General features: G+C 35.9%; 1 protein-coding gene across 4 annotated transcripts in view; it reads right to left on the reverse strand.

The window, feature by feature from the left end:
• Nucleotides 1-3,820: 3,820 nt before the first annotated feature.
• Nucleotides 3,821-17,241, reverse strand: part of SPATA6 (spermatogenesis associated 6) — a 163,227-nt gene continuing 149,806 nt past the window's right edge. For all 4 annotated transcript variants that reach the window (XM_057548124.1, XM_007164491.2, XM_057548120.1 and 1 more), the window contains one exon: nt 3,821-16,670. In XM_057548124.1, coding sequence (XP_057404107.1) covers nt 16,490-16,670 — 181 coding nt within the window. In that variant the 3' untranslated portion in view covers nt 3,821-16,489. The remainder of the gene's footprint in view (nt 16,671-17,241) is intronic.

Raw genomic sequence — 17,241 nt, forward strand, 5'->3', positions numbered from 1 at the left:
GGAACCTCTCTCTGTCCAGTTGGCTTCCGGGAACTGGTTGGTTCACATATGTTAGAACGTGGAGGTGGGGGGTGGGGGACAAGGACAGCGCTTGTTGCCCAGCGGCTAGCAGTTCTGGGGGCAGGCAGCCCCAGCAGGGATGGCCTCAGCTGCACAGCTACCTGGCCCGGGGTCCCACCCTTCCAAGGGCAGCCCGTACCCAGTGACTAATAAGTATAAAGGCACAGCTATTTCAGCCACGTCAGCCTAACGTGAGGCAACTCTGATGGGTCATGTTGTTCCAGAGCCCCGCGCTGGGCTTGGCCAAGGCTGCTATCAGGTCTGCATCACAGCTCAACCACCCCTCCCTTCCACTGGTACGGATCCAGGGCACTCCCTCCTAAACACCCTGCACGTTAAACTCCGGTCTCAGAGCGTGAACCTCACCTGCAGCAGAGGTCCAAATGTCTAACCCAGCTCCTTTGACTTTACCTAGTATGGTACTCACTATAATCCCAAACTATGCTGACTAGATCCCTGAAGGCAGCCCCTAACTCTGGATTCTCCACATTTACTGGTGAGCAGCTAATGGCTGTTTTCTGTTTTATAAGATAGTGTTAACAGGCTTCAATTAATCCAGTTGGACAAGTAACAAAAAGACCATCATGTGTTCAGCAAATAATTCTATCCTGGCTGCCCCAAAGACTCCCCATAGCAAAAGCCATTAAACCTTAATGTGTTTTATTTTCTCTCCTGCAACCCTGAAGTGTTTGCTGACATTTGAAGTCTGGTAATAATCCTTGTCCCCCAGCCATGTTTCTGAATCTTCAGGCCAATTCATGGCTGTCCCATTTTCTGAATCAGATGCTCTAATCAACATTCTAAACAGCCTTGCTCCTGGATATAAAGAAGGAAGAAAAAATAAACCTCTTTAAACTTCAGGGTCACAAAATTGCACTAGAAAAAGTCCCCAGTGGAAACACTGGATAGTCACAGATTATAGGTTTTATTAATAAAAATCAATATAGTTGAGATGTTCATGCATTTGGCATGAATCAAATGAACCAAGACTGAAGACAAAAAAAAATTGTTCATTCAAAACCTCTTAGAGGGATTTAATTTTTGGGGTTTTGTTTTGCTTTGGTCTTTGTTTACTTCTTTCACAATACATTTTAAAGCCCAGTAAGTGAAGCAAAGTAAATCTTGCATTGTATTTAAAATAATCTCAGGAACACATAGATTGATTAACAAGGATACATATATATATAACCTTATAAAAAAAGGGATTTCAAATGCATTCATTCTTTAAAATTGTAGCTGCCTGATTAACAGTAGCAAATGTTTATTGAGCATTGACTATGTGCAGCTACCATGCTAAATGTTATATATGTATTGTCTTGTTTAATTCCCCTACCCACCTGAGACAGGTAGGGCGTCTGGGTACAATGTGAATGATGCCACCTGCAGTTGTACAACATGGTAGCCCTGGGGATAGGTTCATTTTCTCTTTTTCTGATGAGGAAGTGAGGCATGGAAGCACAGAATGATTCAGCATCTTGCCGCCAACTCACACAATTGGTGCATGATACTGATAGGACTCAAAACTAGGCTGATTTAACTAAGCCAGGGCTCTTACTTACTACATTACACTGTACCTTGTCCTCTGCTATAAGATACAAGAGCTCATTGTGGCAAAAGAGACAGTGTCATCTCTGTTATCACGACTTGCTCTTTGTCCTAGCTGTTCCCTTTGCCTACACTGTCCTTTTGCGCATCTCTGCCTCCCAAGATCCCATGCATCCATTAGGGTCCACAGAAAATGTCTGTAAAAATTTCCTGGACCCCCTTTTCCTGTAGCAGAATTAATGACACCTTCCCTTTGTCCCCAGAGTACTCTGTACCTGAATATTTTCTGGTTTTCCAAGATAGAGTAGTAACAGCAGTCAAAAATGTTTAATGAATGCAACTCTGGTATTTGTAGCACTGAGTTATTTATCTTGTTCCTTGAGACAAGAAAGGAGCATTTTCTCTTGTCCCTTTACCCACCCGCCACCCCCCACCTCTCTCTTAACTCTTCCTTTAGCCTCTAGAGTTCACAACTGGACTTGTTTATACTTACTATAGTATCTTCCTTGTTGAAGTGTAACCCACCTGTCTGTCCCTTTCTCCTTAGGACTCAATAAATCTTGCATCATAGGTTGTGTGATACCATAGTTAAAAACATGAATTCGAATCCATCTGAGGGTGGAAGGTGTATGATATAGTAAATCATCATATAAAGGAACCTCAGTGTGGTCTAAATGCACTTATGCTTCTCTCATATTAAAATTTATGTGAAATTAGAACATTAGGCCAAAGTAATTTTATCCTTAGACATTCAACTGGATTTGGAGAGACTGTTAACATTTACACTAACACCTATACTCTGGACACAGCAGTTCATCCATGTGAGGATGGAGCAAGAAGCAAACAACTCCTCGTAATAGTCAAAGTTGATGACATGAGATCAGTACCTAAAAGCTCCCGAACAGGACATTTTCATTCTTGTTTGATACAATCATATCAAACTGGTAACCTGGTCCCCAAGCCCACTCTACATCATAAATAGAAAGTTTGAGGAGGAAAGAAATTCTAAAATAATGAGACAAAGTTTCAACAAGGGAAGGACTAACACCAAAGCAGCATAAATGCTAAAAACTAAACAAAACAAGAGTCAGAATAGTGTGGAGGCGGTCATTGCTGGCACAAATGGCTCTCCTCTACCTTCATAGCCCTGCATTTACATTGGCTGATACAATAACTGATGCTCAGATTGGGAAGCCAAAATCATCAAGAATGCAATGAAATATATCCAGGATCCTTTGTTTTACGGAGGTTAGGAAATAATGTGAAAAATTTAGAAGATGTTCCAGTCAATAGTTAGAAGAATATTATAATTAAAGTATAACAGAACTATTGGAAAAATTCAGATATTCAGAAACCACTCATTAGGATTCAAATAGTAGAGGTTTCCACTTTGAGGACTTTGTACCATGGAGAATGTAAAGCCTATCCTGACCAATAGTTTTCTTTAAAGGCAAAGCGAACTTTCTAATGCCATCAGAGCTAATCCCTTTTCCAATTCGGATTCAACTTGAAACATCACTGCTTTTTAACTTAGTTCATCTCTGACTACACCTACTTTCAAGTGTAACACCAGTCATCTCAAAAACCACTTATATGGTGCAGACAATCCTGCAAAGAGACTTTCAGATGAGAGCATGATGGTGTGTGGCTGAAAAATAATCTGATTTTTATGCTTCCTGCCCCCTCCACACAATCTTCACATTTGGTTTAAAAAATCAATACTAAAGAATTGCAGTTTATATAATGTGTGCTCTTGCCAAGCAGCATCGATAGTATCTTAATTGTAATTATTCACATCTGGCAAGACTTCAGATCTCACTGGACACATTTTCTTTCCATATCTTATAAACATTAGGAACTTAAGGAAGGCTACATCCTTTAGCATCATGTATAACCTAACATGTCAGAGAATATTCGGTGTTTCCAGTTTGCTAGTTTACCTTCTGACAAGTTTTGTGAAAGAGACGGGAATAAAACTAACTTGCATTACATACAAGATGCTGCCCACACAAATACCAGAAAGGGAAGCAAAATGAACAGCCAGAACATATGGCATGAGCTGACAGCATAAAGAAACTAGTTCTGCATGAGTAACGAGGAACATCTTGAAATGTACAAGACATATGTGTTTTAGGAAGAAGGCTGAAGTGTTTCATAATAAAAACAGGACAAAGTGAACCACGAGTGCTGAATAAAGTTTTAATTAAAAATGGGTTTTTAGCCTTCAATGTGAATATACAATATGCTTCGCAGATGGATTTTATATTTAAGTCTTATCCAAACCAAAAAGTAAGTGAGAAAAATAAAGCTTCTGAAAATGACACAGAGGCTAAAATGTATGTAAACAATAGAGAATTCTGGTACAAACAAACAAGAATGGAAGAACAATCCTTCTGTCACCCATTTTCTGCTTGCACATTGCATAAGTAGATCATATAACCTACCTTTGGTGCAAACATGTTTCTTCTCGGTTTAAATACATAATAGACACACACACTTGGGAAACAGCTGAAATGTCCAACCACAGAGGAATGATTAAATTAATTCATAGCACATCAGTGCAATATTAGATAACTATTAAACATACATTTATGCATCATTTTAGAAAAATGAAGAAATGTGTATGTGTTACCATTAAACTAGTAAGATATGAAATCTGTTTAAAGAAACAAATGACTTTGTAGAAATGCACAGAATATTGCAATAAAATGTACAAAAATATTGCAAGTTACCTCAAGTTTTTATTGATACTTTCACATGAGTACTTCATAAATCTTCTAATTTTTATGCAGTATTGTTTTTTAAGATCATAAAATAATTAACATTTGAAAAGTCCAATTAAAGTTGCAATATTTTCCTAGAAAAATTGATATAAAAACAATGATTATAAGTTTATTGGAAAATGTTTTTATATTAATCTTTGATGTCTGACTTGTGGAACTTATCTATAGTTTTGTTCTGGTCCAAGGCAAGAAAGAATTATCCCTAAGGTTCACTGGCTATGGGCAAACAATGAATGAAATGCAGATATCTAGCAGACAAAGACATGACAATTATGCTCTTTGTGTACACAGGGCCAATGGCTACACTTTTCTGTTTTTTCCTTGAAAAAAAAAGTCTAAACCAAACATAAAAAGCTATCTAAAGCTCTTTCCAATGCATTTAAACAGCTGAGTTTAAGCTGGAAAATCTCTGGCAATGATTTTAGTGTTTGAAAGTATCTTAATGCCAGGAAATACTCTTCTATTACAAAATATTTATTTTTTAAAGTTCAGCTGCGGTTTGAGTTTTATGTGATATCTTTAAGATGGATCAAAAGCAAATTCAGGAATAGCCTTTCTTAGGAGGTTTTCTAAAGGTTTCATTTCATTTTGAAGCTGTATTTACTTATCGTCAATGCTCCTTCCCTACATGAAACTCTATCCAGGCAAGTGATCAACTTGCTGTCCTCAAACACACTTCCTGAACCCTTATTTCCACACCTTTATGCCACTGCTCAATTTTTTTCCACTTAAAGTACTTTTCTCTTTTCCTAGCTATTCTAATCCAACCCATGCTGCCGACTGAACTCATATCCTTCCTCTGTATTCATGAAGCCTTTTCAGACAAATGACTAGTTCTCTCCATCTTTTGAACCCTTATTACTCACTGACTCTTCAGTAATTATAGATTCCTATCTCTTTACTGTGGTCTTTTCAAGTATTTATGTCATCTGCTAAATTAGACTGAAAATTCCGTGAGAACATTTAAGAAGTATTTTTTATGTCATCGAAAGTGTTTGACATGCAAGTGCTCAATAAATATGCTGAAAGATGAAAAATGGCTGGAGAAACATAGGCTACAAAACTCTTTACCTTTGGTCTTAATATGACCTTTGGGATGTCAAATATATCTGCTAATGATATTATGAGGACAAAATGGCATTACTTGAGCCCCTAAATATTTTTTTTGGTTTGAGGACAGAATTCAAATTCTATAGTAAGGCATATGAAGAAGTGCCTTGATGTAATTTCAACATACATTTCCCCCTTATCTTGGGCCCCCATTTCACCCTACACCCTTGTACTCTAACCACAGTGAACTCCTTGCAGTTCCCTGAAGATGTGGTGCTTCTTTCATGCCCACACCAGCTCCGATGCCCTGCCCCTCCTCTTCTGATAAAATCATCCATTAAGATCAAGATGAGAGACTGATTCCTTTGTGACGCCTTCCTTCACTCATTAAGGACGTGGTTGCTTCCCTCTTCCATGCTCCTAAAGAACCCACCCAAACATCTCCTTCATATATTTACTTGTATTATATATTTATAATATATATATTTGTTTATATATATATATATCCACAATAAACATTTTATAACAGACCGTATTATAATGTGTCTGTGAGAGGTCAGGACATATTTATTTTTTATTTGCCCAATGCCACTCACAATATTTAGTTCATAATAGGTACTTGATGTTTGCTTAATGAATGCATAAATAAATGTATGAGCTTGATAACTGTTTAGATGAAGGGAGAAAAAACCCTGGTATTTAAAGGTTAGCCACGGATACCCCCCAAGGTATATAATTCACATGGAAATCAAGAGACAGCCATAAACCTTCTTGGAGCTCAAGGTATTTTGTGCCTACAATACAAAAACATTCAGATGATGAAGAGGTTAACAAAATGATAACATTTTAAAAGAAGGAGAAATTTAAACCAGCTGAAAAAAGGCCTTCTTGGGCTTCCCTGGTGGCGCAGTGGTTGAGAATCCGCCTGCCAATACAGGGGACACGGGTTCGAGCCCTGGTCTGGGAAGATCCCACATGCCACGGAGCAACTGGGCCCGTGAGCCACAACTGCTGAGCCTGCGCACCTGGAGCCTGTGCTCCGCAACAAGAGAGGCCGCGATAGTGAGAGGCCCGTGCACCGCGATGAAGAGTGGCCCCTGCTTGCCACAACTAGAGAAAAGCCCTCGCACAGAAACGAAGACCCAACACAGCCAAAAATAAATAAATAAATAAATAAATTTTAAAAATAAAAAAAAAATAAAAAAATAAAGGCCTTCTTTCTCCTTAATAGAGAGGAAGCCATGAAGAGGTGACAGACTCATGGTTCACCAACCTGGACAAACATCACAATCATCTAGAGAGGCTCAAAAACTCTTAAAGACTCTTTAAAAAAGTTAAATTTACTGCATCAGGATCTCCAGAGGCTGAGATGAGGAAACTATTTCTAACTGCTTCCTAAGTGATTCTCATCAGTCAGGATTTGGAAATACTGAACTGGAACACAACCAAAATCTTTACCAGCTTTAGATCTGGATGCTACATAGTCATGCCTGTTCCACTAATGAGATGAACGTTACATGCGTCTCAGATACTCTACATTTGCATCCTATGCCTGGGGAAAGGTTACGTCCAAATTATGACAATTTCCAATGATTTGTGGTAACCAGATCACTGAATTCTTTAAACCCCATGGAACTCTTTATTACTAAACCTTTCTAGTAGAGCTGCTAACTAGTTATAAGCTGGATAGTTTAATTTCCCTCACTGTTCAATGGACTGGAGGTGTGTTCCTAAGTGGGTGAATTGGCCAACAAGTAGGGACAGAGCAGGGAGAAGGAAAAACAAATGGCTGGAGCTATTTACAAACATATCAAAAAGTCTGAATAATGGAAAATAAGCCTCCTCCATATATAGTAGTGATCAATCACTGAGAATCAAGTATCGTCTCTTAAAATCCAATATGAAATCCAATACTTAAGGAAAATCAAGCAATAGTAGGAAAAAGTTCAACAGAATATTTATGAGGAAATACTAATATATGGGTTTAAGTCCTCATTCAGCCACTCATACCCCCCACTGTGTGACCTGCAAGAGACATTTAACCCAAATTTGAGTTTTCTCATTTGTAAAAGTGTAGATTATAACCCCTGCCCTACCTAATTCATAAACATGTACGGAGAAATACAAGGTATTATATTTATCATAAAGTTTAGTGGAAATAGTTTTTCTAAGGCTTTAAATGTTTGGTGGATAAAAATTCACTGAAGTCAAATGTTCTTTTTCTTCCATTTTCCCAACATAAACACTTGAAATTACTTTTAATTCAAAAGCTGGTATCTTTTCTCTCATTTAGCAAAAACAATTACCCCCCTGGGTTTCCAGTGGAACTGAAATTAGTTTGACAGTTTTTTGTTTAAGATAATCAACTAAAACCTCTCCAAATTATGCAGTTTCTATGCCAAAACACATTCTTTATGCTGCATAGCTGTAGGAATGTATCATAAGTGAACAACTGCTGGGCCACAAAGGAGAGTCAAGATAGAATATTTTTTCTATCCTCCAGGATAATGTGAAATATTTTTAACACGTTCTTCTTGAGTGGTAGATTCCTTTCAAATATAGTTTTTTATTTAGCAACAGAATATTATTATAAACAAGGGGAAAAGGGGGCTATACTAAATAACTGTTTCAGAAAACATACATGTTTCAGATGAGTCCAATAGATAGTCAGCTATGTAACAATAACAACAACAATAATAATTGTAGTAAATCATATCATTTATACAGCCCTTACCATGTTCAAGGCCTTGTTTTAAGCACTTTCTATTTGTTAACTAATTTAATATTCATAATGACCCCATGGGATTGGTAATAGTATCTTCATTTTACAGATGACAAAACTAGAAACAAAGAAATCAGGTAATTCGTCTAAGGTCACACAGTTATTAAGTGGTTGAAGTGTGATTGGAATCTAGCAGTGTGACTCCAGAGGCTGTGTATTTAACCACTAGGCTATTTTTCTGAGCAGTGAATAATTTATATGCAGTAAGATGCAATAACTAAAATATAACACTCATTAGCCAGCAATTTCCAAAAACATGTAAATATATTTTTAAATTTATTTTACGTATATCTTAGGTTGAGATCGCTAAAGAAAATTTTTGTAATTAACATTTTTTAAATTTAAGACTTCTAAAAAATTACCTGGTAAACATTAGTTTATTTAAAAAAAGTTTTGTGTGCATGTGTATATGTACGTAAGTGCACGCGCACACACACACACACACACACACACACATACATATATCTCTGTGACTAGTGTCAAACAGTATAGTTTTCTGAAACACGTGATTGCTCAATCACATTATTATAAATTCTTAAGACTTGCAGGGACGTGCATCTGGCTGAGATGATCCAGGGTTACTTCTATTGAATTAGGGTGATTTACTTTAACTTCTACCTCTAACATCCCCCAAATCAAAAGGATATGGTTAATTTACAAAACATAACTGTGCTAAATCCAAAATAAACAAAGGACAAAATAAACTTCCTACTATCAAAACTGGTTAATAGGACATACCCTCAAATTAAATTTATTTTTGTTTTAAAAATAATACCTTGACAAGTGAGAGAAGTCACATATAAAGTTGAAGTGGACAATATTCTCAAAGACTAAAGTCATGCGTTTAGTTTCACTTGCAAAATCTATGTAAAACCTCTACCAAAGTGCACAACATATACAAGGTTAACAGGATTTTAAATATTATAGTAAAAATAATGACGCTAAGGTAGCTGTCTATGCCTGGGTGGATTTATGCACAAAATGATGAAACTAATGAAAGGGAAAGGGTATTAAATCAATTTTAAGCATCTACTATTTTTCAGGTACAATGCTAGTCACTTTGCATCATTTACCTAATATGTTCTTCATAGTAACCATTCTAGGTAGGTATCATTCTCATTTTATAAATAAAAAAATTAAGGTCTAATATCTCCAGACAGCACCACAGTGTAGAATACAAACCCAGGTATATGACTCTTCTCATAATACTATACAACCTACATAAACTAAATAACTAGTAAATATAAGAGCCATACCAAAAAAATCTGAATAATTTGGTCTTGGGTCTTAAAATAATTTTGAAAAAATTTTTACATTTATTCCATTTTTTTTCTCCAATCAAATCTTCAAGATCGTTCAGAATACCACCTCTATATTGACTTGGAATTTTAGTTTTTACAGTTATACTTTATTGAGCACCATGCATTGTACAACATGTTCCACATGCATTAACTCTTTAAATGATCACAAGAAACCTATGAAAATAGCTTCCATTTTACAAGTGAGAAAACAAGTTCAGAAAAGTTAAGTAACACAGAGGTGACAAGGAAACAGAGAAAGAAATCTGAGGTCTCTTCAACTCTACAAACAACAGTATTGCTATTATGCCAGATGGAATATTTTTCAAACTGCAAATTTCTTTTCCCAGATCACTTCCAAAAAGTAATTAGGATAGTGCCTAATATATGTAGAAGAATGTCCACATTTACTTTCCTATTTAATCCTAATGCTCTATGAGAAATGGAGGGCAGTGTTTATTAATATCCTTTTTCACAGGTAAAACAAATGAAGTTCAGAAAAGTTGTGAAGAAAGTGCTTTTTCTACTATTCAGTGTTGTTGTCAATGCCCTAGAAATAGAACTTTCTGAAAACATATATACATAAATCCTTCTTCAACATTTTATTTGCATGTATCACTAATTTTACTAAAAAACAAACAAAAACTCCAGTGAAAAATGACTTTCACTGATAAAAGTAAGCCTCTAATAGGATACACTTAATCTCAATTCTATTACATATATTCAAAGGCATTAAAGATTTTCTCTCACCTTATTTCTGAACTATATCATAAACTCAGAAAGCTAAACTTCTTTAAACTTATACTGCAACAGAAATGTAGTGATGCTTCTGACAGTTAATGTCTATTTTTTCTGATATTAATATAGGCACCTATGCTCTCTTGTTTACTATTTGCATGGAATAGTGTTTTTCCATTCCTTCACTTTTAGCCTATGTGTGTTCTTAAATATAAAGTGAGTTTCCTGTAGACAGCATATAGTTGGATCTTGTTTTATTATCCATTCAGCTACTCTATGTCTTTTGATTGGAGAGTTTAATTAATTTATGTTTAAGGTAACCATTGATAGGAAAGGACTTACTTTTGCCATTTTGTTGTTTTCTGTTTTACATTTACTTTGTTCCTCTATTCCTCTCTTGCTGTATTCCTTTGTGCTTTGTTGATTTTTTTATAGCGACATTCTTTGATTCCTTTCTTTTTTTATTTTCTGTATCTTCTTTATGTTTTTGTTTTTGTTTTTTTTTTTTGTGGTTACCATGTGGCTTGTTAGAATGTCCACTACCCAAAGTGATATACAGATTCATTGTTATGCCCATCAAAATCCAATGACATTTTTTATAGAAATAGAAAAAACAATCATAAAATCATATAGAACCACAAAAGACTCAGAATAACCAAAGTGATCTTAAGAAAGAACAAAAAAGCTGGAGGCATCACACTCCTGATTTCAAACTAAATTACAAACCCATAGTAATTAAAACAGTATGGTACTGGCATAAAGACAGACAAATAGCAATTGAACAGAATAGAGAGCTCAGAAATAAAGTAACACATACAGTCAGCTGATCTTTGACAAGGGTGCCAAGAACATACAATGGGGAAAAATTGTCTCTTCAACAAGTGGTGTTTGGAAAACTGTAGTATCCACGTGCAAAAAAAAGAAAAAAAAAAAAGAAATTGGACCCTTACCTTATACCATGCATAAAAATCAAGTCAATATGGATTAAAGATTTAAACATAAGACCTGAAACTGTAAAACTCCCATAGAAAATATAGGTGTACATCTTCTTGACATTGGTCTTGGCAATGATTTCTTGGATATGACACCAAAAGCAAAGGTAACAAAAGCAAAAATAGACAAAGTGGAACTACATCAAAGTAAAAAGGTTCTGCACAGCAAAGAAAACAATCAACAGAATGAAAAGATGACCAATGGAATAGGAGAAAATATTTGCAAACCTTATAGCATTTCTATCTATTATAGTACTTCTCTCACCGTTAATAAGTAAATGTCAGTCTCCTCCCACAAACTAGGGTCAGGAACTAGGTTTATGTTTATCTCTAGATGTCAGTCAGTACCTTGCAGATTGCCTGAAACTGAGTAGACCTTCAATAATATTTGTTAAATGGGAGAATAGTCACAAGTTCTGGCTGTCTAAGGAACTTCATATAATTAAGCTCAAAGTATATCATTCAGAGATAAATAATACTCTCATAACTCAATAACAGAAAGTTGGCTTTTCCCTCTTACCTCTTCATTTTGTACATAAATTTCTAGCTAGTTAGACAATCTGGGATTGGGAGGAAAATATCTTTCTTAATTTCTAAAAGGGTGGCCCTCAAACTAACTCACTACCACGATGGCCTCAGTAGTAAGTAAAAAGCACAATTACTTGGTTTCCATTACTCTCAGGGCGCCTATTATGGTCACATACAAATTAGGACATGAACAACATAGAGCTTTTGTTCATTTTGATCTGAATTCATTATTTTGATCTGATTTCAAAAATCCATTTTGTATTCTTGAGTTCTCCCAAGTTCTAGATCTTTAACTGATTACTGGACATTTTCCTCAACCCCACCTCCACCCTCATAAAAGCTGATCAATATTGAGTTTATTCCATCTTGGTTTCCTGTTCACAAAAGTCCTTCCCATCTTTCAATGTCCAGCTCAAAGGTTACCACATCTAATGCTGCTCCAGGCCTGTTGTTCTCTTTGTGGTCCTCTTAACTGTCCCACCAAAGTGTTTGCAACCTTGTACACAATCTCTAGCTAAAGCACTTGGAGTTTCCTGAACAATCATGCTCTCTCCCATTTTCACACTTTTGCAGGTTCTGTTGCATCAAGCTAGCATGCCCTATCCTCATTCGTGCATTCTTATATCATAGAAGTTACCAAACCACTGTAAATGTTGAAATACACTGTTATTTGTCTCTCTCAATAGAATCTGCATGCTTGTGGAAAGATACATCTAAAAATTTTATACTCTATATCTAACACAGTGCTCAATAAATATGTGATAAATGGGTGAATGAGTGCTTGAATGTGTAACTAGCCTAAGTTCCTAAGGTAAGATAAAAATAAACCTAATAATTGTAAAATGGTTGAGTCACTTTGGAAAACAGTTTGGCAGTTCTTCAAAATGTTAAACATAGAGTTTCCATATGATCCAACAATTCCATTCCTAAGTGTATACTCAAGAGAAATAAAAAGATATGTCCTCACAAACTTCACAAATGTTAATAGTACCAGCATTTTTCATAATATCCCCAAAGTGGAAACAATGAAATGCCCACCAACTGAATGGATAAATAAAATGTGATATATCCATACAATGGATTACTTTTTAGTAATAAAAAGAAATGAAGTACTGATACATGTTACAACAGGGATGAGTCCTGAAGACATTATGCTATGTGAAAGAAGCCAGACACAAAAGTCACATATTATATAATCCCATTTATATGAAATGTCCAGAATAAGCATAGAAACAGAAAGCAGATTAGTGGTTGCCAGGAGCTGAGGGGAGAAGGGAATGAGGAGTGATTGCTAATGGGTACAGGATTTCTTTCTGTAGTGATGAAATATTTTATAAATAGCTAGTGGTTACAGTTGCACAACTCTGCGAATATATTAAAAACCACTCAACTGTATACTTTTAAAGGGTGAATTTTGTAGTATATTAACTATCTCAAAAAACCTATTATTAGAAAATGAACACGATAATGAGAATTCTCCATTTGGTCCAGATTTTTAATCAAGGGCATAATCTTTGAAATCACAACACAACTCTGCTGCCTAGAACTTCCTAATCTTCTATATTGATCAATTACAGAATTAGAAAAATGTTGGAACATTAAAAGGTCATTCTAAATTAACCCCTTCCTCACCTTACAGGTAAGAAAACTGAGCTCCAAGAAGGATAAATGACTTAAAGTTATACAAATAGTAGTGAAACCAGGGAGAACTCATTCTCAGTCCAATGACTCATCTTTTTTCTTAGTTGAATTAACATTTTCCTTCCTAAAATCCCAGGTTCTTTTTTTTTTTTTTAACTTAAAGGAAAAGTTACATTAAAAAGAAGAAGACAGACCTATTTATCTTTCATATTAAGCCTACTAACTATTACTAGATTTTAGGGGATATTAAAAAAGATTAAAAGAAAAAACTACTGCACCTTTCTGATTCTTTCAATGAGAAAAGGCAACTATTAGTACTTAAAGGTTTTACTCTTAAAAGATAATACAACATAAGAATTCGCAGTAACAGTTAAGGATAGCAACAAAAACCACTCTTTCCCCTAGGGAATGGAAATAGACACTTAGCAAAGATGCTACATATGTGGAAATTTACATCCGATCCTTCAGAGAGATGTCAAATTTAATCCATAGGAAAATGTCTTTCAAAATATCACTTTCTAAAGTTCCCCTTTGAGACCCATTTTTTGGTGGCCTTTGTATGACAATGGCAAATATACGTGCAAGAAGTAATTTTTGTGATACTTATTCACTCAGGAGATTTTCTATGAGAGCAAATATTTTCTTTAAAGTTCATATTTGTTCTTTTCACCAGAAGCAACTTTTAAATGGAGGAATTTTTCATTTGTTTCTACCAAAGGGGAAAAAATACTAAGTTTCATTGAACATATGATTTTTTTAAAAAACCATCATTCAATGACCTTCAAAAGCTTATACAAAACATCAACATATAACTTATAGCCAGAGGGTAGCTCAGTGATTGTGTAGTCCAGTATTTCCCTGACTGTGTCCACATGTACCTGCAGATGGCATTTCAGAGGAAGTATGCGGAGTTGGGGGAGCAGAATGGGAGGGGAAAGATAACCATAACAACAAATATTGTTACACACTCAATTTAGTTTAGGAAATTCTGGGTTAATTCAATAAATATGTAATGAGCACCAACTATGTGTCAGACTTTCTTCTAGATGCTAGAGCGAAACATATTTATGCCAGGATTTCTTGGAGCCTCTAACGTGCTACTGTTTACTATGACTAAGATGACCATATGTAGTTTGTCCGGACAGCTCCAGTTTACCACTATTTTTTCAGCATCAGTAGCACCCCTTTTCACTCCTGTTATCATACGCACGACTCTCTAAGTTTGAGGGGTGTGAATATAATGCATAGATTTTTCCTAAACTTACATGACCAATGAAATACTTGTATTTCCTATAGCCATCTCCTAGAACAGTGGTCTACAGAACATGGTTCAGGAAATGCTGACCTACTCCATTCTCTCCATTTGATAACTGAGGAAACTAAGGACCAGAGATCTAAAGCCTAGGACACCTGGCTCCTATCTCTGATGTGCTTTCCAATACCTTGCAGATTGCCACAGATAAAACACTCAAACACACAGTAAAAAAGTCTTATAACAAGTATTACGTATTTTCTCCTATTACAAAAATAAATCACCCAATTTTACATGCTGATTCCAATTTAAATAGAGTTTAACTCAAGTTTTTTCTTTTAAGATCATAACTATAAAATTAACCAAAGATGGAGTCAATGAGAAAACATTACCTTGTAGTCAACTCTTTAAGTTTATAAGCCAAGTTTACCATTTCCTATTCTCTGCTTTTCTTCCACTCACTCTGGTAAATACAAGGTAACTGATTTCTTCATATCTTCAAAGCCTCACTTGCCTCACAGGTGTGTTTGGGGCATGGGGGAGAAGCTAATTTTATCAACTAACAACCTTCTAGTACCAAGAGTTACGCTCTAATATTTTCCTCCCCTTTATGGTTCCAAGTGTCCTTTAAAGTAAGGATGCTACTTTCTTGGGCTATTTGATACCTATGAAAGCTCTAAAGAGATGAAATTACAATATAAGTCCCTTATTCTTTCTGAGTCTCTACAGGCTTATTAACAAAGGCTATTTTCTGATTCTGGATGCACCAAAGATATGGCTCTAGAAGAAAAGCATGCAAAAAATTCTGTCTTTAAAAATCAGTTATTTGGGCTTCCCTGGTGGCGCAGTGGTTGAGAATCTGCCTGCTAATGCAGGGGACACGGGTTCGAGCCCTGGTCTGGGAAGATCCCACATGCTGCGGAGCAACTGGGCCCGTGAGCCACAATTACTGAGCCTGCACGTCTGGAGCCTGTGCTCCGCAACAAGAGAGGCCGCGATGGTGAGAGGCCCGCGCACCGCGATGAAGAGTGGCCCCCGCTTGCCACAACTAGAGAAAGCCCTCGCACAGAAACGAAGACCCAACACAGCCATAAATAAATAAATTAAAAAAAAAAAAAAAGAACATTGTTTTAAAAAAAAAAAAATCAGTTATTCACATTGTGGATCACCCATGGCCATTCCTATTTCTAGATAACTGTTAAGCATTTTAAGTAACTTAGGTAGTTCTTTTTAAAAAGAGGGAGTGAATGATTATAGAAACTTTAAAAAGAAAGCTGTATCTTAGGAGCTAAGACATATCAATAACATTTTCTGAGGGAGCAAATGGTAGAAAATACTAGTTAAAACAGGGTTTAAACTCCTGGGAAATTCATCTTTGTACAGTATATCTTTTTGCTCATGACCAAGAAAAGGGAGTTAATAATAATAATTAAATCTTAGACAAGATAACCGGTCAAGTAGGTGAAAAGAAAATTACAAGGTGATTAAGGCAGAAGAACATTTCTAGAGAGAATCTGTGTTTGGATTTGTAGCTGGTGATATGAGAGAGATGTGACAGAACAGCCTTCTCAGAATCAGAATGGAGGTTGTGATTGTGTTGCAGAGCTTTGACTTTTAGAATATAGCATTCTTTACTGTGATTGGAAAAAGAAGGCTTGCCCATGATAATTTATCATTTGAAGTAATAAACTTATTCAAGTCTAACTACTGTACTCAATTAGAACCACCTGCTTAAAAGAAAAGGAATACAGATACTGATCACATCAAATGTTTTCATTGAGAAGTTGACAGGACACTCATACAGGTTATCACCACTGGTCTCAGCAGCTTTCCTGTGTATGAGAAACAGAACTACCGGCCTTTTTGTATAAGTTCCTGTACATCTTGTCCATGCTGTTCTCAAAGATGGGTCGGTGGGATTTTCCTTTATAAGAGGCTGCCTTGTTGGACCAGTATTCGCCATCATCCAAATGGACAGTGCCACGTGGCTGCTGACATGAGCTATAAAAAAGGATATAAAAGATTAAAACAATGGGGAAACAAAATGAGAGGTAGTACTATAGAAATCAAATATTTACTAAGTACTTTATAGGTGTGTGGTACTCTGGGCTTTGAGATATAAAATATGACAAGGCTTATGCCTTCAAAGAGTGACACTATTTGCATGCAACAATTACAAAACAATAAAATGAAAATGGTATGTGAGAGTTAGAAAGAAATTCTGAGAAGAGAGAGGTGCGGCAAGGTAAAAGCAGGGCACAGATGGTATGGTATGGCCAGTTATGAGAGTGCTTGGTCTCTGAAGTCAGGCAGACCTGGAACTGAATTCCAGCTCCGTCTTTGTAAGCTGTGGGAACCTGGGCGATTTATTCAATTGTCCAGGGTCTCAGCTTCCTTTACTGTATTTTTGCAGTATTGTTGTAAAAATCAAAGAGAATATATGTAAAGTGCATAGTACAGTGCTTACCTGGCACACAAAAGTTATTAAATATAAGGCATTAAACTACTAGGTACTTTATATATATTTATACATATTTATAAAAAATCTTACAACCCTCTGAAGTTGGTAACT

This window comes from Balaenoptera acutorostrata, chromosome 1 (genome assembly GCF_949987535.1).
Source record: "Balaenoptera acutorostrata chromosome 1, mBalAcu1.1, whole genome shotgun sequence".
NCBI classification, from domain to species: domain Eukaryota; kingdom Metazoa; phylum Chordata; class Mammalia; order Artiodactyla; family Balaenopteridae; genus Balaenoptera; species Balaenoptera acutorostrata.